The sequence below is a fragment of the Rhinolophus sinicus genome, linkage group LG16, assembly GCF_036562045.2.
Source record: "Rhinolophus sinicus isolate RSC01 linkage group LG16, ASM3656204v1, whole genome shotgun sequence".
Taxonomy (NCBI): Eukaryota; Metazoa; Chordata; class Mammalia; order Chiroptera; family Rhinolophidae; genus Rhinolophus; species Rhinolophus sinicus.
Window position 1 is genome coordinate 19,195,569 of NC_133765.1, and position 27,552 is coordinate 19,223,120.

A 27,552-nucleotide genomic window follows, 5' to 3' on the forward strand; every position below is an offset into this window, starting at 1 on the left:
GTTTAGGTACCATCTGAGAACCTGCTGTGTCAGGTACTGTGGTGTACATAAACATAGATTTCTCAGTCTGGAATGTTCACTATGTGCTTTGACAGACCAGTCCTGGCTCAGCTGCCTGCTATTCCCAGGTGTTGCCCACGCCAGGCAGCAACAGTCCTGAACTTGATCATATTCTCTTCCTTAAAAGGAGAGTCGTAGATGAAAGAGAGTTTTAAGATAAATCTGTGCCCTGTGGAGGCTCTATTCCTCACGTAATGTAAAATTTAGAAATATTTTGTGCTGAAAAAGAATTACTCCTAAATGTATCTATTTCCTAGCATTCTGAGAGCCAACTTACATACACTTAATAGAAAAGGAAAAAATGTAAGCCCCAGGAGAAAAACTCACCTCGGCTATAGAGGGGACTGCTGCTCAGTGGGGGCGGGACGGCCGGGTTGGCTTTCTGGGCCTTGGGCTGCACTATGATTTGATAGCCCTGCATGAGACGCTGGCAAATGAACTCTTCAAACACCTGCTGAGCCGTCATCTGCACACCCTCCTCGTCCCTCCTGAAAAAAGCAAACGGTTGTTCACATGAATATGCTTGGCCCAGGGCAGAGTGACACTTGGAGCCCACACAGTTCCATTCTCTCCTTTGCTTCAACCCCACAAGGCAGCCCTGATAACTATTCTACAGTGTTCACAAAACAAACAATTTGTAAACAGTTTTGGGGAAAATGATCAGTTGAAGAGGTGAAAAGAGAAGGCAGGTAATTTGATGCCCAAATGGGTAATCTTAGAAAAGATCAGAGGTAGTGTGCCCAGAACAACTGCAATAGAAAATATGGGAAAGGATCAATGAGGAGAAATGGTTAAAGGAGGCAGGTCAGTAGAACTCTAAAGAAAAAACTGTTCTAGCCTCGTAAAATTTCCTCAACATAAGGGGACACAGGTTTGAAAATTCAGTGTTTTGACATACAGCTGACCATACCCAGACATCCCACCATCCCGGCACCCACAAACAAAGCCTTTCCTCTAACACCGACCTGTCCATGTCTGCTTCCGGGAGGAGGTCATAACAGCCTTCTGTATAGTCGTTCTGCAAGCCCTGGCGGTCAGGGAAGTAGTCGGTGGTGAGCGGGAGGCACGCCGGAGTAGTGAGAGACTTCCAGTCCACTCCCACTGTGCAACAGAAGCCTGGCACTACAGGGGGAGCAGACAGTGTCAGAACTGCCTCGTATAAACGGGGGGAAAGGTACGTGGGGTCACCATGGCAGGCATCGGACGGGTGTGGGAATTGGGGGGTAAAGAGAGGAAAAGAAGGGGAGATGGGGGGAAAAGTTCATGGTGAAAGGTGGTAAAATTGCCAGGCAAGGGATGGGGAAGGAGAAAGAGAAAGAAACAGTTTGTTAGACAATGCAGTGCGCGTGCTTATTCAATCCCATCATGCAAATGGGATTCACAGCTGATACTTTTCATTTTCTGCTGATTGTAAGCTACAAGCTGCAATGCCAGGGAGGTTACCGCAGGGCAGGGCAGGCAGTTATACATGGAAGCAAATCAACATTCCAAGAATGGAAGAGAACTCAAGCCGGAGCCTCTCCTGAGGACTGCAGAGTGGCTGGGTGGGGAAAAGAAGGGAGCTCAGCCAGATTTTGGAGCGAACAGCACACGGTGGCAGAATTCAGGAATACTTTCAGAATTGCAAAAATAAGTCACAGATCCAAAAGGGTAGGAGGAGAAATCAAGGCCAGAACTTTAGGCGACAGAGTTTAACAATCTAGAAATGAAAGCTTCAGTTGGTAGAGCGGGCCTGACCACATGGGTCTGCCCCAAATTGCCTGCTCTTTGGTTAAAGCATGGTCTCTCCACCTCAGCACTAGTGAGATTTTAGACCGATTATTCTTTGTTGTGAGAAGCTGTCCGGTGCATTGCAGGATGTTGAGCAGCATTCCTGGACTCTCCGTACTAGATGCCAGTGGCATCACCTGGCTGTGAAAACCAAAAATGTCTGCAGACACTGCCACATGTCCCCTGGGGGGACAAAACTCATCACCAGTTGAAAATCACTGAGTTAAAGGAATAGGGCAGTTACCTCTTTAAGTTATTTAAGTGAAGAATGTTTTTCAACTCTCTATACGAGGGAACCATGTGAAGCAGAAACACTCCGTGCCTTTGCCTGAGTCCCGACTGGCATCCTCATACACCTTAGCTTTGCACAGTGCTACGTGGCTTTCAGGGTGTTATACCTGTTATCTCCTCTGCCCTCACACTGCTCTTCGGAGCAGATGTGGTGACATCATCAACCCCTTTCAACACTTAGCCAAGCCGAACCTCTCAGAGTTTATAGGACCAACAGTCTCTGTGCATGAATCTTTCCACCATACCTTGACAGACACACACTACCCAGTACAACAGGGTCCCACTGAATTCGGAGTTAGAGGACAAGAAGAGGACTTGTGTGCTAAGTCACAGCAGGAAACATGTCCTATGTAGCACCATTGCTTTGGGGAAGATGACCTGACCTGCAACAGGCCTAACTACATAGTACATATAACAGGTCGTGGGGTGGTTTTCAGTTTGTTTGTTAAGAGGACTTAACATGCAACTTACCCTCTTAACAATTTTTTAAGTGTACGTACAATACAGTGTCATTAACTTAGGCACAATGTCGTATAGCAGATCTCTAGAACTTATTCATTTTGCATAACTGAAACTTTATGTCCATTGATTAGCAACACCCCATTTCCACTTCCCCCCCAAGCTCCTGGCAACTACCATTCCACTCTCTCATTCTACGAGTTTGACTATACACAAGTCTTGTTAACTCATTAACACTTCAAGATTTCAAAACATAGCCCAGAACAGCCTAATTAATCCCCCCCAATTTCTCTATACGGCAAAGGAGGGAGTGAGCTCATTCCTACTTTCTAGTTAAAACCAGTACCAGAAGGAAGACACCTGATCAAAGCCACAGGGGGGAAGCCAGAAACAGAAGATAGTTATATCTTTATGCCCTCTTAGATTGTTCTGGTCCTCATCAGCTTCCCGACTCTCAGGATTATAAAACCTTTCAGAAATGTTTTCTGCTGGCATAGACCAAGATACAGAGAATTTAAATGCCTGGTCCAAAATCCCACTGTGAGAAAGGTTCCCAAGTCTTAGTTTAATGTGTTCTTTCACTGGGATGAGCGTGTGGCCTCTTTTCTAACTCCAGTAGCCTCAGCCCTACAAAGACCTCTCACGAGGTTCCACTTCAGAACCATTAAATTAACAATATACACAGATTACAAAATCCAGTGCTGGGGTTGTATAGAAGAAACAGGCTCATCTATTCATTGCTGGTAGCTTCCTAGAAAATAATCAATCTGCCAACTATACTTTGGGGAATATATTCCAAGGATCTGAACCAAAAGAAAAAAACACACCAACTGCACCATGCATTGTATCTGTTTTATATGCTATTGCAAAAAAACTAGAAACCACTCAAATGGCCACCAATAAGAAATTATTATTCGAACTATGATACAGTAATTTGTTTGATCTTGCCACTAAAAATGAGTAATATGAGGGACCTGAAGAAGTCGCGAAAGCAATATTAAGTTAATAATCATAAGTGGGAACAAAAAAACTCAGTGATGTATATCCACTGGTCACAGCTAAGGAAAATAAAGTCTATTAGGTGGTAGGACTTTTTTTCTGGTATTCTGCTATTATAGATATTTAGATATTCTCTTAAATACAGTCCACCCTTGAACAACAAAGATTTGAACTGCACTGGGTCCACTTACACGTGGATTCTTATCAACAAATACTATAAATGTATTTTCCTTATGATTTTCTTAATTACATTTTCTTTTCTTTTCTCTAGCTTACCTTATTGTAAGAATACAGTATATACATATAACATAAAAATATGTGTTAATGTTTGTTATCGGTATGGATTCTGTACAACAGTAGGCTATGGGTAGTTAAGTTCTGGGGGAGTCAAAAGTTATACGCAGATTTTCAACTACATGGGGGTCAGCACTCCAACCCCCACATGGTTCAAGGGTCAGTTGTATTTAGATGTTCAGCTACTACAATAGACAAGGAGAATAAAAACAAATGCAACCCAAACATTTTCAGCTACAAGTATGTAAACAGTTGCAGTTCTTATTACTTTTTTCCAACTTTTCCCCAAAGCCATCATTAAGGGCTAAGACCAACTCTGGACTGGCACAAAGGTCTCATGGGAATTCCATTACCCTTCCCATGATCCTCTGAATTACATTGCAGACCAGGTTATTTGGCTACTCCCTTCTCTCTCACCTTCTATCGGATAGGCTGAAGAGTCTTCCCTTGCCACTTACACTGCTTTCTGGAACCCCAGAGCCATGTGGACTCCCTGACCACTCTCTTCCCACAGGGCTCCCCCTCTTGCTTTCTCATGCTTGGACCACCCCACACCTCCACCACCTTTCCACCTTCCCCACTCAGCCGCCCCACTTACTTGGGTCTGGAGAGGTAGAAACATTGTCCTCTAGAGAATCCTTATTCTGGGTCCTAGGATTCATACCTATGGAAAGACGAGAACAACTTGTTTTTAATGAGGCTCATTCTTCAGAAAAGTTCTGACCAGTTGTGGTTAAAAAAAAGATCAAAACTGTAGCTAAAAATAAAATTGTGAACCAAGTACAAAATCTGTGCTGAGTATTTCCAACAGCACAAATGAATCAAAGAAAAATGAGCAATCTAAAATTTGGGAATGAGCCAGAACTTCACTCTGAGGTTATCAATACTAGTCTTTGCCCAATGAGACCGTTGGCATTAGCACAAACACATACACACACACAAGCAAAAAGCAACTTACCACTTATATTAAGAAAAAGAATGTATTTCAAAATCATTTCAACTAATTAGAGGAATCTATAGCAAACATAAAATGACCTATTTAAATTCAGTCCACTCAACAGTCATCTTCTGGAATTTTCTTCCTCAAATCATGGCTGTCTGAAATATAACATCAAAACTCACTACTTTAAGAGAAAAAAAAAACAGTGGTTTTACCTACTGGGCTGACAGGAAAACAAAGATTCTTTGAAATGCCACTTATTGACTGAAAAGTAATAGAACTGATTTTAAAACACACATTCCAACATTTAAATCTCCCTTGCAAAATATATATATTTACCAGAAAATTATGATACTATATAAAGGATTGGAAAGATCCTCACCAAACTGACAACAGTGGCTATCTTTGAGAAGAAAGCTGGAGGAGGTGGCAGAAGGTAAATGAAAACTTGTGCTTTTTATTCTGTGTCATCTGAATGTTTTATAACAAGAACAAACATTTATAAATCCCTTGTAACATCTTCGAGAAGACAAGCTACAACCTGGGAGAAAGTATTTACAAATCACACATGTGACATAGGCCTTGTATCCAGAACATATAAAGAACTCTGAAAACTCAGGAGCAATAAAACAAACAACTCGATGAGAAAACAGGCAAAAGATTTGAACAGACATTTCACCGAACAACATATACAGAGGCAAATAAGCACGAGAAGATGCTCGACATCATTAGTCATTAGGGAAATGGCACATTAAAAGCAGTGACATACCTCTACAAACCTTTTTGAATGGCTAAAATGACAGGTCACACCAAGTGCTGGCAAGGGTGTGGAGTAACAGAAACCCTTATCCAGCGATGGGAGAGAAATGCAAAATGGTACACCACTTTGGAAAACAGTTATGCAGTTCCTTTAAAAGTTAAACATCTATTTATCATTTGACCCAGCAATTCCACTTGTAGGAATTGACCAAAGAGAAATGAAAATTTATGTTCACACAAAAACCTGTTATGTAAATGTTTAAAGTGGCTTTATTCAGTTGCCACAACCTGGGAACAACCCAAACGTCTTTCAACAGGTGAAGGGATAAACAAACTAGTACATTCACACAATGAAATACAACTCTACAATAAAAAGTAATGAACATTACTACGTATACATGCAACAACTTACATGAATCTCAAGAGCATTATGCCAAGTGAAAGAAACCAGACTCAAAAAGCTACCTAGTGTATGATTCCAAGGGCATGGCATGCTGGGAAAGGCAAAACTAAAGGGAGAGAGAACAGGTATCAGTGGGTGCAATGAGGTGGGGCGGGGTTGAATACAAAGGGGCAGCACAAAGGAATTTGGGGGTAACGAAATGTTCTGTATCTTGATGTGTTTGTTGGTAGTTATGAATCTATGAAATTGTCAAATCTCATATAACTGCACACTAAATAAACAGTGAATTTTACTGCATGTAAATTTAAAAATTAATATTTTTTTTTAAATTTAAAAAGATGATGTAATTTGGCCAAAACAGTTTTAGCACCTCTTTTTTGGAACTGCCTCCAGCACTGTTAAGTAACTTACTGAAGATCACACACTAAGTAGGTAAAACCTAACTATCCATCTGAGTATCAGTTTTCAGCTACTGGAAATGTTATCTGTTCTTTGTCAATAGACAAGAGCCATGTGGAGCTAAATTTTCTGAAAAAGCTATCTTGGCTGATTACATCCATTTTCACAAAAACACAAAGCATGACTAAAAGAAAGAACAAGGTGGATTTTCAAGTTCAGCCTAAGAACTGGTATGAAAAAAATTACAAAATTGGCAATCTCAAAACATTCTGAACAATAGGAGAATTATTAAATTATTAAATACATCACTTCATAGGTTTGGATGCTAACTTTGGTCATTAGATCACCCCCTTTTTTGGGAGGGGAGGGAAGAAAACCCAATCTAGACTTGGTGTATAAGAAATGAAATTCTTCCTTACAATTGCACGAGCAAAGGGTACTCAGAGCAGCTTTGGCTCCCAGGCCAAAAGCAGATTTGGGCCATTTCTAGTGGATACAAGCACATTCAAGGCAACCAGTCTCTTATGCTACACACATATGCGTGTGTGCGTGCAGACACACACACAAACTTATTTTAAATAAACAGCAATGAAGAAAGTGTAAAGAAATAAGTATTTTAAGGGCTTCCACACAGCTTCCTTGCATTCCAATTCACTGTCCCGCCCACCAGCTCTGTCTTGGAAGCTTATTTTCAGTCACAGATGTGATGTTGGCATGTGAAGAGCCCCAACAACCTGAGAGGACACAGGTGAGACCTCCTGGTCAGTCAGCTATGCTCCAACCTGACATTTGGGAACGAACATCACAGAGTTCCAAGCCAGACACACAATGTGGGGAGCCAAAGCTGAGAACAGTCATCTCAATTCTGTCTTTTCTGACATCTGTTCAGAGTCAAGAAGTCTCAACCGGTTTTCTGGTTGTTAACCTTAGGCCAAAACAGGGGAATCAGTGTGGAGCCTTCAGGGCTGATACCTGGGGACATCTGCAAGCCTGTGCCTCGGGCAAGTCATTTCTCTTCTCTGGGTCACAGAGGTGGCACTTAGCCATAAAAACCCAACCTGGACTGGATAAGTGACTCCGAGGCCTTCTCTTGGCCTCGGTGTACTACGACTTACTTTTTACTTTAGCTCTCAGGTCAAATCTGCTCCATGGACCTAATGCTCAACAGAAACACCGAGTTGCAGATTCTGAGTCCCAATACCAGAGAAAGAAAACACGGCACCACTTATTTTCTTTTTCAAAATTCTCTGGAGCACTTACCCCAACAAAGGGAAGGAAACTGACTAACAAGTCTTATAAACTGGTGCCCAGTTAAAGAAACAGAGAGATAAAATCTATCTGCCCGGTCCCACCAACTACCTGGTCCCTGCTGGGCAGCATGTGAAAAACAAGTGAATAGTACAGGTGAGGCCCCAGCTCACAGCGCTCAAAATGAACTTCAATGGGCCGGGAGGCCAGGATGGAAACCCACAGAGACATCCCTCCTGTGAATCGTGACTTGCGTATGAATCAAGTCCAAATGCAGGAGAAAATCTGAGTCATGACTGAGTGCCTGCAGATGGTACAAACTGTCAAGCCCAGGAGGCGAGGGTGGGGTCACAGATAAGGTCTTCCTGTTTCTTTTCTATTAATATTTTTTTAATGAAATGCTAGCTAGTTGTTTAGACCCCACCTTGGACCCAATGTGACATTTTGCCCTTAAGGAATCAGATCTACTCTTGATCCTTACAACTCTGTGAGGCAGGCAGGAGATCTTTGTGCCCATTATGCAGATGAAGAACCTGAGGCTCAGCAAAGGTTAAAGGCTAAACTCCTTTAAAGGCAAGAGGAGCAGGGCCGGGGACTTTGTTCTGATCGTTTTCATCATAGCACGCTCCCTCATCTACCACATCATAATTTAGCTCACATGTTCAAAGCACACGGTATCACTGGAACCACTCAGAGACCAGCTCCCTGTGAGATGGCTGGCTTTCCTTTCACGGTTGTTACCCCACATGGAAGTGCTTCAAATAGAATCCCAAGTGAATGACAAGCCAGCGCTCCCTAAGGTGAGGAGAATCGGTGTCTTAATTATTTTGTTTCTTCTCAGGCCTTAGCACGGTGCCTAGAGTCCAAGAAACATTTCTGGAATGGATAAGAGTTTAATGAGTATGAAGAAAGCAAACCATGTTCCATGAGGATTGAGGATGGCTTGAAAGTAAAGTCAATTCAAAACCAAACAAGGCAGAAAAAGACTGTCTGATTCTTTGAGGAAAGAAATCCAGTTAATTGTTCAACAAGGTTATCAGAGAAGAAAGACATTCTTCAGTAAAGAGAAAGCTAACCTCAGAAGGCTTTTAGCATTCATTCAACAACCTGATAAGTGCCAGGAACTGTTTTAAGTTCTGGAGATACAGCCATGAAAAACAAGAACAAAAATCCCTGTGCTCATAGAGCTTATAATAAAAATATATAACAAAATTAAAAGCTCTACTATGTCAAGTGGTACTGTAGAGAAACATCAGGGAGGGAGAAGACAGGTGAGAAGATGAGTGCCAGAGTAGACAGTGGCAATTCAGGAGAGACCTGAAGAAAGAGAGCAAGCTGCCGGTAGGTGGTCATATAATTTATCATCCAACCCACCTTTGAGAGTGAAAGGGACACTAATAATAATCATATAGGTCAACGAATTCAAACCAGGACTGTCGTGGGCAAACTCAGAGATATGGACCTCAGCCATGAAGCTCTCTGGTGTAAGGGCATCGCAGAGGGGAGAGCAAGAGAAAGGACCTGAGATTCAGATGTGCCTGATATATTTGGGGAATCATGAGCGTGAAGTAAGAGGGGAAAGCAGGAGAAGAGGCCTGAGTGACAAGGGGCCACATGAAGCAGGGGCTCTGTAGGCTACTGCAATGCCTTTGGCTTTTACTCCGAGTGCGACGGGAAGCCCGCAGAGGCTATTGTGCAGATGTTTCATGATCTGACGTCTGTTTTTGAAGCATGACTCTCAATTGCTGTGCTGGAAATAAACTACATGGAAGAGCAAAGGGAAGAAGCTGAGAGATCAGTCAGCAGCCTACTGAGACAATCGAGGCAAAAGATGGTATCTTGTACTGGGCTAGGACTGGTGGAGGCGATGAGCGATGGTAGGATTCTGGATATGTCCTGAAGGTAAATCTGACATTCATTGGTTATTGCATATGGCTACAAAGATGAGAATGATTTTATCTCATTTCTTTCTGTGGCTAGCTGGCATCATCGATCAGGAAGCACAAGAGCAAAGATGGGAGTTCAATTCCCCGTGAGACCAATGCTACAGCCCACCTCCAGAAGACCTCTGGCCCCTTTGAAAACACATGCTACTAATAATTAAATTAAATTAAATTAAAAAAGAAAACACACGCTACTGGTCATAAAGGGACCAGGCAAGAGCAAATATGACCCTATTTAACTGTATCACCCTAACTAGGAAAAAAAAACCCAAGGTGCCCACGCCTTCTTTAAGAAGCTAAACATTCTAGAACATATTTATGTAATTGAACACTCGCACACCAATTAGCATAATTTTGTGGATCATTCAAATGCTTCTCACATACAGCAGCTTGGTCTTAGAAGTATAGGTTCATCTGTCAATAAATGTGCTAAGCTCTTTCAGTCCAGTGGAGAGACAAACATGGAAACAGTGGGATCACGACGTGCCAAGTGGTACAACTGGCTTATGCGTGTGGAACTATGTGGAAACACGCCTGACATCTCCTGGAGGGCTTCAGGAAGAGTGACAAGCACCAGGGAGGGCTTCAAAGAGGAGCTACTGTTGGAGCAGATTCATAAAGACTGAGCTGACATTTCCCAGGCAGAGCCAGGAGATGAAGACAGGAGGAGCATATTCTATACAGAGGGACTAGTCTATGCAAAGATATGAGGGCAGGGGACCAACCACACTGTTCCCCTCTGGGCCTCTCCTGATTGTATTTATGGGGGTGGGTTTGCCCACCTCACACAGTTGAAAGCTCTTCTAGAGCAGAAACTACTCCTGCTCTGGCTCTGGTGCTGCTGCCCTCAACACCAAGCTCATAAGCCGCCCTCAATCACGACTCCTTGACATACTGATGATAAATGTGGCTTGACCAACATGTTCTTGGCTAAAAATGTAATGTTCAGCCCATTTATAAGGCCATGCATTATAAAGCACTGCTTCTAAATAGGTCACCCAAAATTGTGGCTGAAATGATCCCAAAATAGACGTGGCCCTGCTTTTCTGGTCCCTGTGTCATTTCTAGATGTAAGCCTGCTCTGGGCATCCCAACTCTGTTACCTCTTTTTTTTAACTTTTATTTATTTTAAGTGTTTTTTTCCAGGACCCATCAGATCCAAGTCCAGTAGTTGCTTCAATCTAGTTGTGGAGGGCGCAGCTCACAGTGGCCCATGTGGGGATCAAACTGGCAACCCTGTTGTTCACCGCGCTCTAACCAACTGAGCTAACCGGCCGCTCTGTTACCTCTTGGATTGGTTACCTGAACCACTGTTGCTAAGCAGGTTGACAGAAAGTTCTTCAGTTCCGCTGAAGTTCAAGAAGGACATGCCGTCACCAGGCTGGCGGGAGGTGCTGTGCCTGCAGAGAACAGAGCCCAGCCACCTGGCTTAACGCACAGCATCACCTCTTCTATCCTGCTCACCCTGTGTCCCAGGGGTTTTCATCAAAAACAGGCCTGAATATTCGGCCGCATAGGCTGGCAACCACTGGGATCCTATCACAGGCCACAGTACTTGGTTTGTGTGCCAGCTCTGGCTTCCTGTGAGAGGCTCCTCCCACCCTCGCACCTTAGCTGCCACTGGCACACTAGATCGCCTGACCTTTCTGTCCTAAGCCTCCTCCTGCTAACTCCGACAGGAAAATATGAAGTGCTTGAATGGAGGTACCAAGTTAATCTGGTAAAGATGGTCACACCCTGTCTGTATCCCTCATCCATCCCATTGGATACTGAGATGGGTGAAAAGGGGCCCAAGACTGCTCTTTGCAAAGTGTTTCCTAAAGCATCACAGTGAGTCTAGGTGTCACCTGGGCTCATGCTTGTCAAGACTTAAATGACTCTCTTCCCACACTGACTCTCTTTGGATGCCTGTAACACATTCAGAACTCTGGTTCAAGAAGTTGTTTCTATCAACACAGGCCTTGATTTCCATTGCTTTCAGCATTAACTTCTTCTAAACTCAACAGTAGAATTTCTCAATGACCAAAATGACAAAAGTCGTAGCCTGACTGAAAAAAAAACACACAGCATAAATCACCTATCTCAGCACCCATTTTCACCTTTGACTGAGGATTAGAAAACATTCATGCTCGAAGTTTACAAAGCATGCTCTGAATTAAACCTAAAGCTAACGCAAGGCCTAGTAACATCTCTGGCAAAACTGTCAGCCTGTTTGCTTTGCACGTGGCCCAATGGCGGGAATGACGCGGACTGACAAAGGAAGGCCTTGACCTCATCTGCAAGTCTTCTAAACACGACATTTGTCAGAGGTCTGCTCTGCATTGTCCTGGCTGCTGGAGCGTGTTCTCCAAGTACCGTCCAGAGCCCTATGCACATTCTCACCTTCCAGCAGCTTCATGATATGCTAACTCCAGCAGCTCTGCAGAGGAGTGGGTTGGATCCCTCTGCCCGCTGCCCTGCAGCTCCGCCATATTCTGTCGGGTCTGGTGATGGATCTGGATGGCCTCTCCGGACGGTCCTACCCAGATAAAGACCCGACAGCTAGTTCTGTGCACTTGGCTTCAATCTCCCTCCTTTCCAGCTGCTGGAATACAGGTGTTGGAGAGAGCACCCCACAGACGACACACAGAGAGGAATGTTATACACATGACCCTCTGGCTCCCACATGGACGGCTCCTCTTCTGAGCAGGACTCATCCTCCTGTGGGGCCTCATGTTCATCATATTTAAGAGCCTCTGTCTTGTGCATGTCAACTGAGACGCCACAGAGAAATATAGACGTACAGGAGGCAAGGGCCCTTTCCCAGGAGAGATAACACAAACTAAACGAAAAGGAACATACAAGTGAAACATCAATGACTCTGTTCATACATAAGATGACAACTGTGACTTAAAGAAGCAGAGGCTGCAAAGGTGCAAAAAAAGACATCGAATAAGAGATAAATGAGAATCAGTCAAGTCTAATTGCTTCCTGGAGAAAGAGAAGTGTCAGAGCTGAGTGTTAAAGTTAGTAGGCCCTGAAGGAGAGGCTATCTGGGGTATCCATGCAAAACCCCAAATGTGGAAGAGGAAAGACATATGCAGGAGAAGACCAGATTAGCTTGGGAAAGAAAAGAACCTCTGAGGGTGGGAGTGAGGAGACGGAACACTGGGGAGCCCGGCAAAGGAGGGCCTTAGCAATCAGAGGGCCAGGCGGGCAGGAGGATGCAGGTTTGGAGAATATTGTTTTAGTAAAGAAGTTGAAAAGCACCAAATTGTATTGGGAGGAAAAGCACAAGAGCAAGAAGAGCCGAGGCTATCGGAAGAAATATCAATAGTTCTTGTAAGAGAACTTGAAGAGAGGCAGTAGGAATAACCACAGAAACAGAAAGACACCAGAAAGAAACAAGTTGTGTCACTGATTATGGCAGAGATGGGGGCAGGGGTTGGGGAAGGACCCCCAATTACAGCCAAAAGAACCAGGTTCCTTGCTCACTCACTTAACTTTTAACACTAAAAACAAGCACAAAAAATAATAATAACTAGACATTTCCAAGCATTCAGCAGGATGGCTCCCATGAAAAAACCCTGGAGTTTAATGCATCTGTTCCTTCCCAGCCCAGTAAGAGCCCATTAAGCTGAAGTTTAATTTTAGCAATAGCTTTATAAAACCTTACTGTCACCTTTAGGAGAGACTACAGATCAAAAAGGACAGGCTAGGAAATACAGTGAATTTGGAGGAAAAACCATTTTTTTTTTAGTTGTCAGAGACCCCTGAGGCAGAAAAAGGAACGCAAATGTGTACCCAAAACAGTACTATCAGTATTCAGAGCGAGACAGGAGAGGAAGGAATGAACAAGAAGGCAGGACATTAGTCTTAGGAAAGAAAGCAGGTGGTAAAGCACAGTCTTTTCAAATAGAAAAATAGAAGCCCTCAGGTTGATACAGCTAATTCCAGTTACAAAGCCCATTCCTGAGTGTGCCCTCAGGACCCTCACAAGAACCTCCAGGGCAGGCAAAGTGGGCGTGGTTATCACCACCTTACAGGCGGGGCACCAGAGGTACAGAGAAGTTTAGATACTTGACCAAGGCCACGTGGTGGATTAGTGCTGAGGACCAGGACTGGCAGCTCCTAGTCCAGGACTCTTTCCTGAGCCACCAACTTACCCACAGGAAAAGTGTGCATCCAGCGCCTTCTGTTGGACGTGAGCTTCATGGGCATTCGAGAGGGGGCAAAGGGGTTGATGAGCGCCCGCTGGGGTGTGTATCCCCCAGGTCGAACATGCAGCATGGACTCTGCGCTGCCTACGTGGAACCTCCCCGGCGCGCTGGAGTCTCGCTGCGATGGCTCCATCATGTTCTCCAGGACGTCTGCCAGTTATCGTAGAGTTGAGGCACGAAGAGAGAGCACAGAGCCACAATGAAACCTGAACTAGGCAGATCGATTGGCCAAGGCTGATGGGAACCTTGGACATCATATATGTTAGGCAGGGAGGGAAATAAGTAAAATTGCCAAACTAAAGAAATGAAACATTGGGTTTGTTGACTTTTCAAATATTTAGGAGAAGGGAGTTCTGATTCCCAAACTAGTGGCCCAATGAAGCCACACCCACACCTAAATGGGGAGGACAACATAGCACCTGGGACCCTCGACTGGAAGCTACGTACAACGAGTGAATGGTAGGACTTGAGTTGCCTCACTTTGAGATGGGGTGGGTATATTCTGTATGTGGGAAGGACGATAAAAATATTGTATATTGGTGACTAGAGGGCAGACCCTGGCAGAGATAGTCCATAGTCCATGTGTTCGCTAAACCTGTTTGATTTTCCTCTTTGGCGCGTGCACGCACACGCGCACGCACGTACACACACACACACACACACACACACACACACACACACACACACACACACTATAGTTTCTAGCCCCTCTGCACTGGAGCCAAATAACCCAGCCAACTTCCAGCCAATTGAACACAGGTGGAAATGACATGCTCCCAATGAAAACCTAGGTTACAAACATCTCTGCGTATGATGTCCACTCCTTTTCCCCTGCTGTGGCCACTTTGGAGACCAGTGTTGATGATCATGGCATCCCAGGATGAAAGAAGCCTGGGACCCTAAATGACCAGGTGGATTAGAAACCCATCCCATTGACTCAGTGGCTTGGAACATAAGTGAGCAATCAAACGTTTTTGTTGTTAAAAAAAAAAAAAAAAATTCTGGGAGAAAAGAACAAGGAAATGTATCCAGCCTTGAGCAGGCACAGCAATGACATGGTAGTTAGACTTGACCTGCCGTCCAATGGCAGACAGGTCCATATTCTGGAGGTGGAGCTAGCCTGCTAACCTGAGTGGATAAAAGAGCTAAAACCCACAACCAACTCCCCTTGTGCACGTCCTACGTTCACTAAGTTACCACCTAGGCTGTGGGTCCAGCATATGCAAATTCCATGGCATCAAGGACTCTGTCTGGTCCTCCATCATCTGTCCAACAAGAGCATCGTATGTAGTAATATTTAATTCCTCGAGCTGATTTACATGCAAGAATAGAACATTCAGATCTCCATGAAAGCTGTATTTTTCATTGTAAATTATTGAATTGATGCTCCAGTGTAACAAATAAAAAAGAATGTGGTCTAGTTTGTTATCATGGAAATAAAAGGAGAAAACCCAATTAAGATATATGAGTACATACTTTGAAAAGGATGAAAAACAGGACGAGGGACAAAGTGGGTCAAAAATATACGTAGAGGAAAGGAGAAATGTTTCCTATGTTACACTGAGTGGGTAGGTGGGTGAGAATCCCTAAAAAAACAGGAAACTAAAGGCCTATAGATGTTATTGCCTTATAATATTCCAGTGAATTGCTTATCGGCTGTCCTAATAAACTCCCAAATTGAAATCAACTCTACTATTCAGATGATTTTTAAGAAAACTGTTTTCAAAGTCACTTGGATTAAGAGCAACATTATCTCCGCAGAGATCTGGCTTTTAAAGATTTTTAAAGGATTGTTTAGTTTAATTCAACTTTTGAGACAGACCCTTCTAAGAATATTTTCAGCAAAATGGGAGTAACTGTCATGTAAACTTAGAAATTCCCAGAAGGTGGGAAAAAGCTAACCTAGAAATTTCCCTATGTATTAAATTTCTTTTGAATACTAACTCTAATTAATCTAAGTAACATAGATGGTTTACTACAGTCATGTAATTAAATATCTGTTCCTTTCTCTTTCAGAATTTCTTTGTATACTTTGAACCAGTAAAAAACAAAACAAAACAAAACAAAACAAAACCTTTCTCTCAGCAGTCAAAAATTTCCTAGGTCCTTGGCACAGCGTGTATGGTACCTAATGGATGCCCTGCTCCTCTGTCCTGAGGCCCTGCCAATGGCTTCCCCTTCAATGTGCTGGGTCATGGAAAACACTCCCTGCCCTTTGGGAATCCTTCCCAGGCAACAGAAGGCAGCTGTGTATACATAACATCCCTAAGTCAGTGATCAAGTCAGGAGGGCTATGCTTCCATTTAGATAACATTCTTGAAATAACGAAATTATGGAGGAGTAATTAGTGGGAGGGTGTGGCACGAGGGAGCCTGGCTGTGATGAAATAATTCTGGATTTTAACTGTGGTAGTGGCTACAGAAATCTATACATGTGATAAAACTGCACATACACACACACACAAACACACACATACACACACACACAAACTGATGAAACCTGAACAAGTTCTATGGATCTTACCCATGTCATTTTCCTGGTTTTGATACTGTACTCGAGTTAGGATGTCACCACCGGGGAAAATGAGCAAAAGGTACACAGGACCTCCCTGTATATTTTTCACAATTTCCCATATATCCATAATTATTTCAAAATAAAAAGCTTAAAAAGTCAGGAGGGGCCTGCACAATCTAGTTGTAGGTGCTGTTGGATGGGAAAGATAAGACACAGGAAAAGCAGCACCTGTGCTCCTTAGTGCAAGCCAGGTAAACAGGTAACTCCAGAAGAAATCTTAAAGTGGAATATAGGACAGAGGCTGTTTTAAGTACAGCACAAACGTAAATGATAAGGAAATAAGCAAACACCTTTGACCCTGGGCCTAAGGATAGCTCTACATTAACATATGGAAAGGTATATAGTTATATGACAGGGGAAGAAAGGGTACAGACAAAACTAGTGTCATACATACAGCTAAGGCGATTCGTACTCATTACACTGGCATGGAAATAAGTAAAATGTGGGACACACTCCACACCTGGCCACACACCCCCATCCCTTACTACAGGAAGCTGTGCCCCGCTCTGATCAGCTGTGCCCCCGCCCACGCTTCAGCTGTCTGACCTCGAGTGCTGGTGTAGCCCAAGGAGCTGCTGACTTCATACTGGTGCAGGTGAGGGTGTGGGATCATCAGGATGTTGGCACTCCTGCCCAGGGAGCTGTCATCAGAAGCCTGGCTCCTCACTTCCTCATTGGGCAGCGCACGGTTGGGCATGGAAGGGCTGGATGAGACATCACAGGAGCTGGCACTCTTTCGACTGTGACTTTCCCTTTCTCGCACAGACCTGACCAGAGAGGGACAAGTTACCACCAAGTAAGGGACACTGCCCCACCCACCTAGAGTCAAAACTATAAAACCCGTCACCGAGTAACAAAAATCCCCAAGATCTATGAGTGGGAAATAATACAGGAGGTACTTTGCCCTGAGTAGCTTGGAAAAAAGTGGAGAAATGATGGACAGTTCTCAAATGGATGAAGTCCTGGGATCATAGCTGTAAAGAAATGATTGCAATGGTCTGACCCCACCGATAAATCTCACGTCACTGAAAATGAGGTACCCAGACATGCTATGATGTGATGCAAGAGAAAGTACATCTGAAGAGTCTTCTTGTAACAAACACCAAACCTAAATCTAATCGAACTTCTAGAGATAACTGCCAGTTTACAGGAAATTCAGAGTACAGAGGACAAGTTAAACTTTATAAGGAAACAATCAGTCAAATGAAGAAAGCAAGACATTCACCAGTCATTGAAAAAAGACATTACAACCAAATGCAACATATGCATCTTCTTTAGATCCCAATTCAAACAAAACAACTGTAAAAACACATCTTTGAAACAATTGGGAAATCTGAATATGGCCTGGGTATCAGAAGACATTAAGGAATTAGTGTTAATTTTGTTACCGGTAATAATGTGATAATGGGATTTTTTAAAAATTCTTATTTGTTAGAAACAAGAGGACACACACATGGCCAACAGACATATGAAAAGATGTTCAATGTCACTAATCATCAGAGAATTGCAAATAAAAACCACAATGAGATATTACCTCACACCTGTCAGAATGGCCATCATCAATAAATCAATAAACAACAAGTACTGGCGAGGATGTGGAGAAAAGGAAACCCCTATGCACTGTTGGGATTGCAAATTGGTGCAGCCACTGTGGAAAATAGTATGGAAGTTCCTCAAAAAATTAAAAATAGAACTATCGTATGGCCCAGCAATTCTACTCCAAATGGCCTAGCAATTCTACTCCAAAACACTAACTCAAAGTGATATATGCACCCCTATGTTTACTGCAGAGCTATTCACAATAGCCAAGATATGGAAACAACCAAAATATCCATCAATAGACGATTGGATAAAGAAGATGTGGTACATGTATACAATGGAATATTACTCTGCCATAAAAGAGAATGAAATCTTACCATTTCCAACCACATGGATGGACCTAGAGGGTATTATGCTTAGTGAAATAAGTCAGATGGAGAAAGACAAATACCGTATGATCTCACTTATAGGTGGTATCTAAAGAACAGAATAAATGAGCAAACAAAACAGAAATAGACTCATAGGTATAGAGCACAAACTGATGGTTGGTAGAAGAAAGGAGGGTTGGGAGATGGGTGAGAAAGGTAAAAGGATTAGTGAGTACAAATTGGTAATCACAAAATAGTCATGGGGATGTGAAATACAGTATGGGGAATACAATCAATAATAGTGTAAAAACTGCATGGTATCAGATGGGTACTTGGCTTATCGGGGCGGGGGGTCACTTCCCAAATTATATAAATACCTAAACAATACACTGTACACCTGAAACTAATATAAAATAACATTTAATTTCAACTATAATTTAAAAATATATGTATAATCATGGGATATAAAGTACAGCACAGGGAATGTAGTCAATGGTATTGTAATAGCTGTGTACAGTGTCACGGGTAGTACACTTGTTGAGGTTATCACTTTGTGAGGTGTGTAAATGTCTAATCACTATGCTGTTTTTGTACAACTGAAAATAATTATTAAAAATCTAAAAAGTTAAATAAAAATATATAAAATGTTTGGGAAGTGATGAAATAAGACTGACAACACACTGATAACTATTCATTACACTAGTCTCTCTATTTGAACATACTTGCATATTTCCTTAATAAAAGTTTAAAAAAGAGTACACCCTCATTAAAATACAAAACTCCCTCAGCGGAAAACTTCTGAAAGCAGTAGGAAGAAAGATTAGAAGGCGAGAAGCCCAATGGGTAGGAAAAATCCAGAATGAAAGAGTCAGCAACCATCGATAGGGTTGCCCTTCTGACATCACAGCTGTTCTCCGTCCACCTGGAAGGAGTTTGTTTTAAGTAGGAGCTTAAATAGAGCCTGAAAATAGATCCCAAAGGCTGAATACATGTTCATTATTTCAACAGTAAATATTTGAGCACAGTATAGGCTCAACCCCGGCCCGGGGACAAAGCACTGACTGAGACATGGTCTGGGCCCTCAAGAACACACAACCTGGGTGTCTAAAACACCAGGTCTTTCATCTTTGATTCGAAAAAAGAAAACCAAGAATCTTGAACTACGAAAGCATTTTAAGATCAGCACTCCTGAGCCCCTAAGCAGAGTCTGTGTACAGGAGCTGCTGTTAACAGTCCTTATTCTGAGCTCCAAACATTACAAACATGTGTCAAGACAAGACATTAGGATGGGATGAGGGAATGAGGGAAAAGGACAGAAAACAATCACGTAGCCACTATGAGCTTATTTGTCACAATGTGAAGAGACAGAATATTGTTCCAATCAGTTGTGCTTAGATAAACTTCCATATTTAAGAAATCTGGTAAATTTGGTCAACCAGGAAAAAAATAAACTAAAATTGTTTCACACATTAATAACAAATTTCTACGTAATGAGCTAAGCATAACATCCAAGACTATAAAGTATAAGAAGAAAATATAAAAATACTATCTCTAACCTTGGGGTAGAGCTTTCTTATACAAGACCCAGAAATGAATATATTGGTAAATCTGGCTATGTCACAATTACTATATGACCAAAACACCATGGAACAAATCTAACAAGCAGGAATGAAGGGAAAAACAAAATTCTCTTGCCCTTTGGGAATAATAAACCTAAAATAAACTCTGGGCCCCAGGACCTATATACATTAGTCATAGCCCAATGAGAAGAAGATTCCGGTAACTGTGAATTGCTTCTCTTGGCTAGAAAAAGCAGAGCGCTCTCCTTATTTGAGGACAATACTTCATAGCAAACATAGCCAACAAAATGGCTGATCCAGAGAATCTGAGAACAGAATCTCTAATGATCTACATGGTATAGCTTCCATTTGGCTAATTTTAATTGAAAACATTTTCAAGGTTGCTCTCATGACCTCAGGTTTTCCTTAAGCAAATTTTATATCCACCCCAAAATGAATCTGGCAGGACACCTGCAGGTGGCGAGGCGCTGAGCTCGGGATGGGCCTGGCAGCCTGAACACTTGGGCGTCGTAGGCATCATAATCTACTTGGATGGGAAGGGCATTCTCAGATTCTTTCGGCGTCCCAAGAGCTGAAATACATAAATACAAATTGTCATCAAAACACACTTCAACCAGATGCCTTCAGAGGGTCTTCCTCCAACTCTGCAAACCACAGGTGATCGTCATCATCTCCCCTGAAAAAAATGAGATAATAACCCTTCATCGGGTTGAGATGTAATGACATATACGTCAAAGGAAGTAGAAATAGTATAGAGCACTCCGTAAAGCCAAGGTGATGGCAGTATTTTATTCTTCTGTAATCCCACGTTTAAAACATGATCTTAATATGTATGCTTAGGACTTTGAAACTTTCTGCCTGACCCCTACAACTGACCTATGTATGAGAAAGAAAACAAGGTTTTATCATTATCCATTTTGCAGTTGACAGGACAAAAATATACAAGGTGGTTAAGGGACCTTTCAAAGATCACACAAGGAAAACCGAGGTCTCCCAACGTGGCTGTGAACTTTTTATGCAACCTCACATAATCTTGTTGCCATGAGTTAACTGACTCTTGGCAAAAAAAGATGAAAGGAGAAAAATACTCACACGTATCACGGCCATTTTTTGCTTTCTCAGAGGCAGGCTGTAAAATTAAATGTTAGAGAATCAATCACTCCCTTCTCTGCTGGAATAGAATTTATCACAAGGCACAGTAATGCAAGTAGCTGCTCCCCAGGGCAGAGACCGTATCTCACCCCACTGTAATGGGTGGAAAAACAGGAGCTAACACCAGACACCTACCTACCATGGTGTCAAGCCCTGCTAGGTCCTTTATCTCCCACCTCACATCTTGTTCACTCTCACAACTCTATCCAGTGGAGGCAAGGACGCCACTTTACAGGTGAGGATATTCAATTTTAGAAAGAACAAGGGACTTGCTCAAAGTCACACAATTACTAGATGGCAGAGCCAAAGTCCAAGCCCAGCTCTTCAGACTCGGCCAATCCACTGGTGTGTGTGTCCTACCATGACTAGGTTCCACCTGACCCCAAACCCTGTATGCTTCCTTCGCTTCACTATGGTGCACTCACCTGTCTGCCTACACCTGTAAAAGCTGAGCACTCGACAGATCGCCCAATTTGCCAAAATGGAGTACGACGGTAGAGAGAAAACGAAAAGAATTACCATTTTCTAATAAAATAAATCCTTCTCAGGCCCCTTTAACCGTTCATAACATTTTAACTTTCCAAATGATCATGTTGCAGATGGTCCTCCATGTCCCACGTTGCCAAGAATGATTGTGGGGATGGTATAAACTTCAGAAATCAAGAGAAGGACCTATCTGGGCAGAGTCCCATTCTCCCAGCACTCCTCTACTTGACACGGCCTATTCCACGAAATTAATATTTTCCCTATTAAAAGAATAACATTAGCCACCCCCCCAAAGAGGGAAGAAGTGGCCCTGAAACTACTAACATAACAGTCACAATGGGCAACTTTCAGAGTTCAGCTCTGCTTGAAATAGGCAGATATATGGATGAGAGCACCCTAGTGTGGGGCCGATATACATAACAGCCTATTTTTCTCTTCATATTACATTAAAAAGGCTTTTTCAGATTCTTAAAAGTAGCATTTCTATTGGCTGCAAACATTTCCTATCAAGTGGCTATTTCATGGTTTATTTAGCCATTTCCCTATTATTTTCAACTTGTCACTATTAGGAATAAAACTAGACCAAGATCTATTCATATTCAATATCCTCAATTATTTCCTTAGGCCACATGGCCAAAAATGTAATTATCTGGTCAAATGGCATGACCGTTTGCACTGCTCTTGATACACATAGTTGAATTGCTTTCTGTAAGTATTGGATACCAAGCAGGTACTCAAGCACCAATTTCACCACACTTATTTCCTGCATTTGATGTAATTAGTAATGAGTCTGAAATTTATTTGGTAAGCAAAAACTGAATCGCCATGCTTGTTTGAATTTGCCATTTAAGTACTGCTAAGAGGTGATCTTTTTTTTTTTTTTTTAAGATGTGATCTTTTTATTGTATTTCCACTTTGCTGCAACGTGTCCATGTGTTTGTCCCTATCAGTATCTAAGACATCTCAGTATCTGAACAAACCAATAACATCATAGTAAAAACAGATCTTTTATTATTAAAGAACTTAAAATAGTTCGTCATATTTTTGCCAAAGGTATTTCTTATATCTGGGGGGTTTGCCTTGTTATTTATTTAACGTGGAAAATCATGAAGTTCTTAGATAGTTTCTTAAAACTCATTTATCACCCTGCAGGGGAAGGGAGGCTCTCAGGACCAAATTAACCACATGGGTGTGTGACAGTCTCTGAAGGCTCTGCTGATTGGTGACACCTACCTTCTTTCCTGCCAGTTTTATCCGTGGGGTAAAACTGTTACAAAAGAGCTGGCTTTTGGATGTGTAAAAACTGTAAAAGAAACACACAAGGTTATTGATCTAAACCCCTTTCATTTTAAACCTCAACAAACAGTTGAAATCCCAGCCATGTTACTAACAATTGTCACCCCAATAAATTAAAAAAGAAAAAAAAAAAAAAGAAATCCCAGCCATGGATCAGCCCTCTCATCAATACCTTTATCTCAGGCTTCACTGGTCTTCAATTCTAACGTCTTTTGTAACCACTATAAAACATTAATTATGCTTCCTTTTTAAATTATGTTTTCAATTGTATTCTATTCTTTCTCCCCCCATAAATTGTTCCATGCTAGTCCTGATTCCTAACTGGATTAGAATCTCCTCCTTATGGCAGAGATAAATCTATTTATACCACAATACTTTTTCACCTAGATACTTGGCATGATGCTGGGGGACCAAGGGAGGTCGTTATCATTCCTTGATTGATCAGCACTTACTAAGCAAGAACAAACCACGCAAGAAAAGAAAAAGATGGCATTCGAGAAACGATGGCAGAAACCATTAAGTCCAAATCCCTCTGAAAATCATATCTTACTGCAGCCATGACAAGCACACAAGAAAACTGGAGAACCAACCTTGCCCTGGGTATGCTGAATGAATGAGTGAACAGAGGCTGTGAACCCTTTTCTGTTCCTTAGGCATCTCTGTATTCCTTTTTTTAATCTACAATTAATTTATGCTAAAAATGTTTTGAACATTGACCAATCCCCACCTTCCATAACTCTGATCATAAGGGGGGGAAAAAAGGCAGTGTCAATAGTAACCAGTGCGGTGTGGGGCAATCCTAGTAACACATTAAGTGCGAAAGAACATTAAGAATACTGCAGCACTGAGACCTGGAGTCCAACCAGCCCATGGGACTCGGCCTCTCATAGTGCTACCAAGGAAAGTACCAGGTAGAGGAGGCTACTCTCTTTCGAGACATTAATTGTAAAAGATCTGAGTGGCAAAGTGGTATCAGCCAGAAGAAGGGGTTTCTATTAGATTGAACCGTATGAAATTGCTGTTTGAAGGTGAAAAACAGTCTAATACCATAGTTTCAAATGGTTCATACCAATAGCTGCAGGTTTTGACATGAACTTGCTGTTCAACCCTAGGCAAGCGACTTAACCTCTCTGGAACTTGTGTTCCTCACCTGTACAATGTGGCTGATGCTCTCTATGATCTCCAAGACAGATTCCAGTTATATTCTGTGATATCCCCCAAATCTCAGGTTTAGAATTCTTATGGATCTAGTATTAATTGACTTTTTGAATCAATTTTCATTGTTAGCCAGTAATATTTTGGGAGTAATAAGTTCTCACTGAATACAATTTAATTATGCTCAGTAGGGTCTCTGGCCTTACTACAGTGGGAACATTTTGCCCGCTTCTGAAGAGGCTTTGCTGACAGAATGAGAACAATGGCCCCTGTGAGCAGCTATCCTCCTCAGGCCTTGAGTGGCTCAAGCAAACAAGGCTCGCGATGAGATGTGAAAAGCAGACCTCTGCCCTCCCAGCTCTCAGACCCTGAGTCTCACCTGTGCTCCATCCTCCATCTTAATTGGCATCAGAGAGCCAATTTAGGATAGAAACTAAAGTGACAAATCAGCACACTTTCAAGTTAATATGAAGTAAACTTTGAGGAAATTGAAATACTTAAATTCATATACAATTTTGTGCATGCTCTAGCTCCTTTGTCCCCTAATTATTTCCTAAACGTAAAACCATGGAATATATGGTATATAATTAAACAGCAGCTATATTCTTATTGACAAAAGAATCTGAGTGTAGGGGCCGGCCCGGTGGCTTAGGCAGTTAGAGCTCCATGCTCCTAACTCCGAAGGCTGCCAGTTCGATTCCCACATGGGCCAGTGGGCTCTCAACCACAAGGTTGCCAGTTCAATTCCTCGAGTCCCACAAGGGATGGTGGGCTCCGCCCCCTGCAACTAAAATTGAACACGGCACCTTGAGCTGAGCTGCCACTGAGCTCCCGGATGGCTCAGTTGGTTGGAGCACATCCTCTCAACCACAAGGTTGCCGGTTTGACTCCCGCAAGGGATGGTGGGCTATGCCCCCTGCAACTAGCAATAGCAACTGGACCTGGAGCTGAGCTGCGCCCTCCACAACTAAGACTGAAAGGAAAACATCTTGAAGCTGAATGGCACCCTCCACAACTAAGACTGAAAGGACAACAACTTGACTTGGAAAAAAGTCCTGGATGTACATACTGTTCCCCAATAAAGTCCTGTTCCCCTTCCCCAATAAAATCTTTTTTTTTTTAAAAGAATCTGAGTGTCTATTTAAGATAACAAATCCAAAAATAATTAAGAGGGCTGACAAAAAAAAGAAGATACATTTGTATCTGAAGTGAAAAAGCAGTAAGTTCAAAATATTTCCTATTTTACCTGAACCAAGTTTTTAAAATAACAATAACATAAACAGAATCTTCGTTCAGGAAGATTCTGAAGGCATTTTATCATGAGGCAGTCACTTGTTCTAAAGTAACTTGGTCAGGCAATACTATGACAGCATACAAAATTGAGCATCATTAAACAACCACATATATGTATATATACATGTAAATGAATAACATGGATGTCCAGCCAGAGAGCATCTCACTGGGCTCCCTGAGAAGAGCAAGGCATACTCAGAACAGGAATAATTACAGTGTGATCACTCTACCCTTATGAGCCAGCCGAAGGACCATTCCTTGCTCATGAAACTGGTTCTTCACTTATGAATAATTACAACTAACCAGCAAGGACAACGTGGCCCATAACAAAGATAAAGAAAATATTACAGGCTGAAACCAACATTTAGGATGCATTTTCCAGCTGGTCTCCTGCACTTGCAACTAAACAGGCGTCGACGTTGAAGGTTCTGTTGCGCTTGAGGCATGAGCCAAGTGGTCTTCTGCCCCTCACGAGTCCTGTCTTACGACAGACAACCCAGAGAAGGGTAGAGAGTTCTGGAAGTACTAAAATGTAAGTGGCTGTTGGCTTTCAGGGCAGCAGCAGAACTCACAGAAGAGAGATGTTGAGCTTGTTTGTTAGAAGATAAATAGGCATCTGAGAGAGAAAGGATAGATGGAGAAGCCCTCCAGGTAGAAAGGCTCAGAAGCAAGAGTGAGATGTGGGTATCTGCCACGCAGAATGAAAGAGGGCAAGTGGGGGGAGAGAAGGCCTCAGGTGTCAAACACTTAAATCTTTACCAAGCTGGCATGAGACATCGGAGGAAAAGAGCCATAGGATTGGGTTTTCACAAAAATGACTCTGGCAACCAGGTACAGCAGTGTTTGACAGACACTGCTCCCAGAGTCCCAGGATGCCTTGGTGCTACATAAGGACCTGCTATGTGAGGACACAGAAGAACAATAATACTTTCTGCTTTTATATGCTTGGTTCCAACTAAGACTTTTAGAGGCCCTGTTGTTTAAGAAAAAAGAATTTTTTTAAGTAAAAAACAAAAGGTCTGCTGTAAAGAAGTGATTCTCAATGGACGGGGAGGGGATTTTGCCACCCAGGGGATATGCGGCAATGTCTGCAGACATTCAAAAAAATTTTTTTTTGCCTAAATGATTTCCCTCCCTCATTTCAATGGTTTCGCCTGCATTCTCCATAAACCTGCAGTCATTTTAAAAAATCATAAAACATTAAAAAGAATAGCCCAAGTCTTTTCACTTTTGGCTGGCTTATTTGAGGACATCTAGTTCTTATAGTTTCCAGAGGTCTGAGCTCCACCAGCAGTGCTTCAAAGAAACAGTTTAACTTTCTCCAGCCTTTCTGATGGGCAGATTCACTTAGCCACTGTTTCTGCAAACATTTTTGGTTGTCACAACTGCGAGTGTGTGTGTTGGCATGTAGTGGGGAGAGGCCAGGAATGCTGCTCCTACAGTGCACAGGACTCCCCCCCCCCCATAACAAAGAATGACCTGGGCAAAATGTCAGTAGTGTCAAGGTTAAGGAACCCTGGTCTAGAGGATGGACTGAAGGAGAGAGACTAGAAATTCACACACTGATAAGATCATTGCAGTTGTTCCAAAGGACAAGGACAGGGATAGGGAGGGTAGTGGCACTGGCAGAGGCATGAGAGACACCATCCCTGAGCTAGAGTCGCAGGAACTCTGGGGCCTCATCCCACGTGAAGAAGAGGCATGGGGATTTTTCTACAAATGGAGGAGACCAGGCACGATGCTGGTCTGATAACAGTCTGTGGGAGGGGGCAATAGTAAGAGTTGGAGATAGCAGAAAATAAGTCCTTCAAAATTTGTTTTTAGTTTTTTCATCAGAGACTGTTCTCATGTTACTGCTACTGCATTATATATAGAGAAGCTTTAAGCAAATGTTGGAATTTTGGTTTCTGTATTTTCTTGACAAAAGATCTGATAGTAAAAATGGAACCGATTTGAAGAGAAAATGGCAAGAAAGTTACTCAAAATTCTTATCATCTACTATGAGTCAAGATCACACCCACCTGTGGTTTATCCAGTGAGGAATATTATAGTCGTCACCCAGACAAGAATCGCGAGGAACACTCCTATTGTGCAGCTGAAAGGGAAAAAGCCAGGCACAGATCAGCTAAAAAACAAGCAGTGCAACAACATGGATGGACCTAGAAAGTATTATGCTAAGTGAAATAAGTCAGACAGAAAAAGATAAAATGCCATATGATCTCACTCACATGTACAATCTAATCTAAAGAACAAAACAAACAAAAAAGCAGACCAGAAACAAACTCATAGATACAGAGAACATTTTGATGGTTGCCAGATGGGAGGGGGTTGGGGGGCTGTGTGAA

At 42.4% G+C, this 27,552-nt stretch overlaps 1 protein-coding gene across 12 annotated transcripts in view; it reads right to left on the reverse strand.

Annotated features, from left to right (window-relative positions):
• DEPDC5 (DEP domain containing 5, GATOR1 subcomplex subunit) overlaps window positions 1-27,552 on the reverse strand; it is a 104,811-nt gene that overhangs the window by 50,530 nt on the left and 26,729 nt on the right. For 4 of the 12 annotated variants that reach the window (XM_074321841.1, XM_019754261.2, XM_019754259.2 and 1 more), the window contains exons 17-27: window positions 27,229-27,302; window positions 22,697-22,766; window positions 20,918-20,954; window positions 20,276-20,396; window positions 16,885-17,105; window positions 13,711-13,914; window positions 11,948-12,083; window positions 10,868-10,965; window positions 4,472-4,537; window positions 1,026-1,209; window positions 388-548 (exon numbers count right to left, since the gene is read on the reverse strand). In XM_074321841.1, the coding sequence (XP_074177942.1) occupies window positions 388-548; window positions 1,026-1,209; window positions 4,472-4,537; window positions 10,868-10,965; window positions 11,948-12,083; window positions 13,711-13,914; window positions 16,885-17,105; window positions 20,276-20,396; window positions 20,918-20,954; window positions 22,697-22,766; window positions 27,229-27,302 (1,372 nt within the window). The remainder of the gene's footprint in view (window positions 1-387; window positions 549-1,025; window positions 1,210-4,471; window positions 4,538-10,867; window positions 10,966-11,947; window positions 12,084-13,710; window positions 13,915-16,884; window positions 17,106-20,275; window positions 20,397-20,917; window positions 20,955-22,696; window positions 22,767-27,228; window positions 27,303-27,552) is intronic. The other 8 variants (XM_074321842.1, XM_019754262.2, XM_019754260.2 and 5 more) reach the window with 3 other exon arrangements.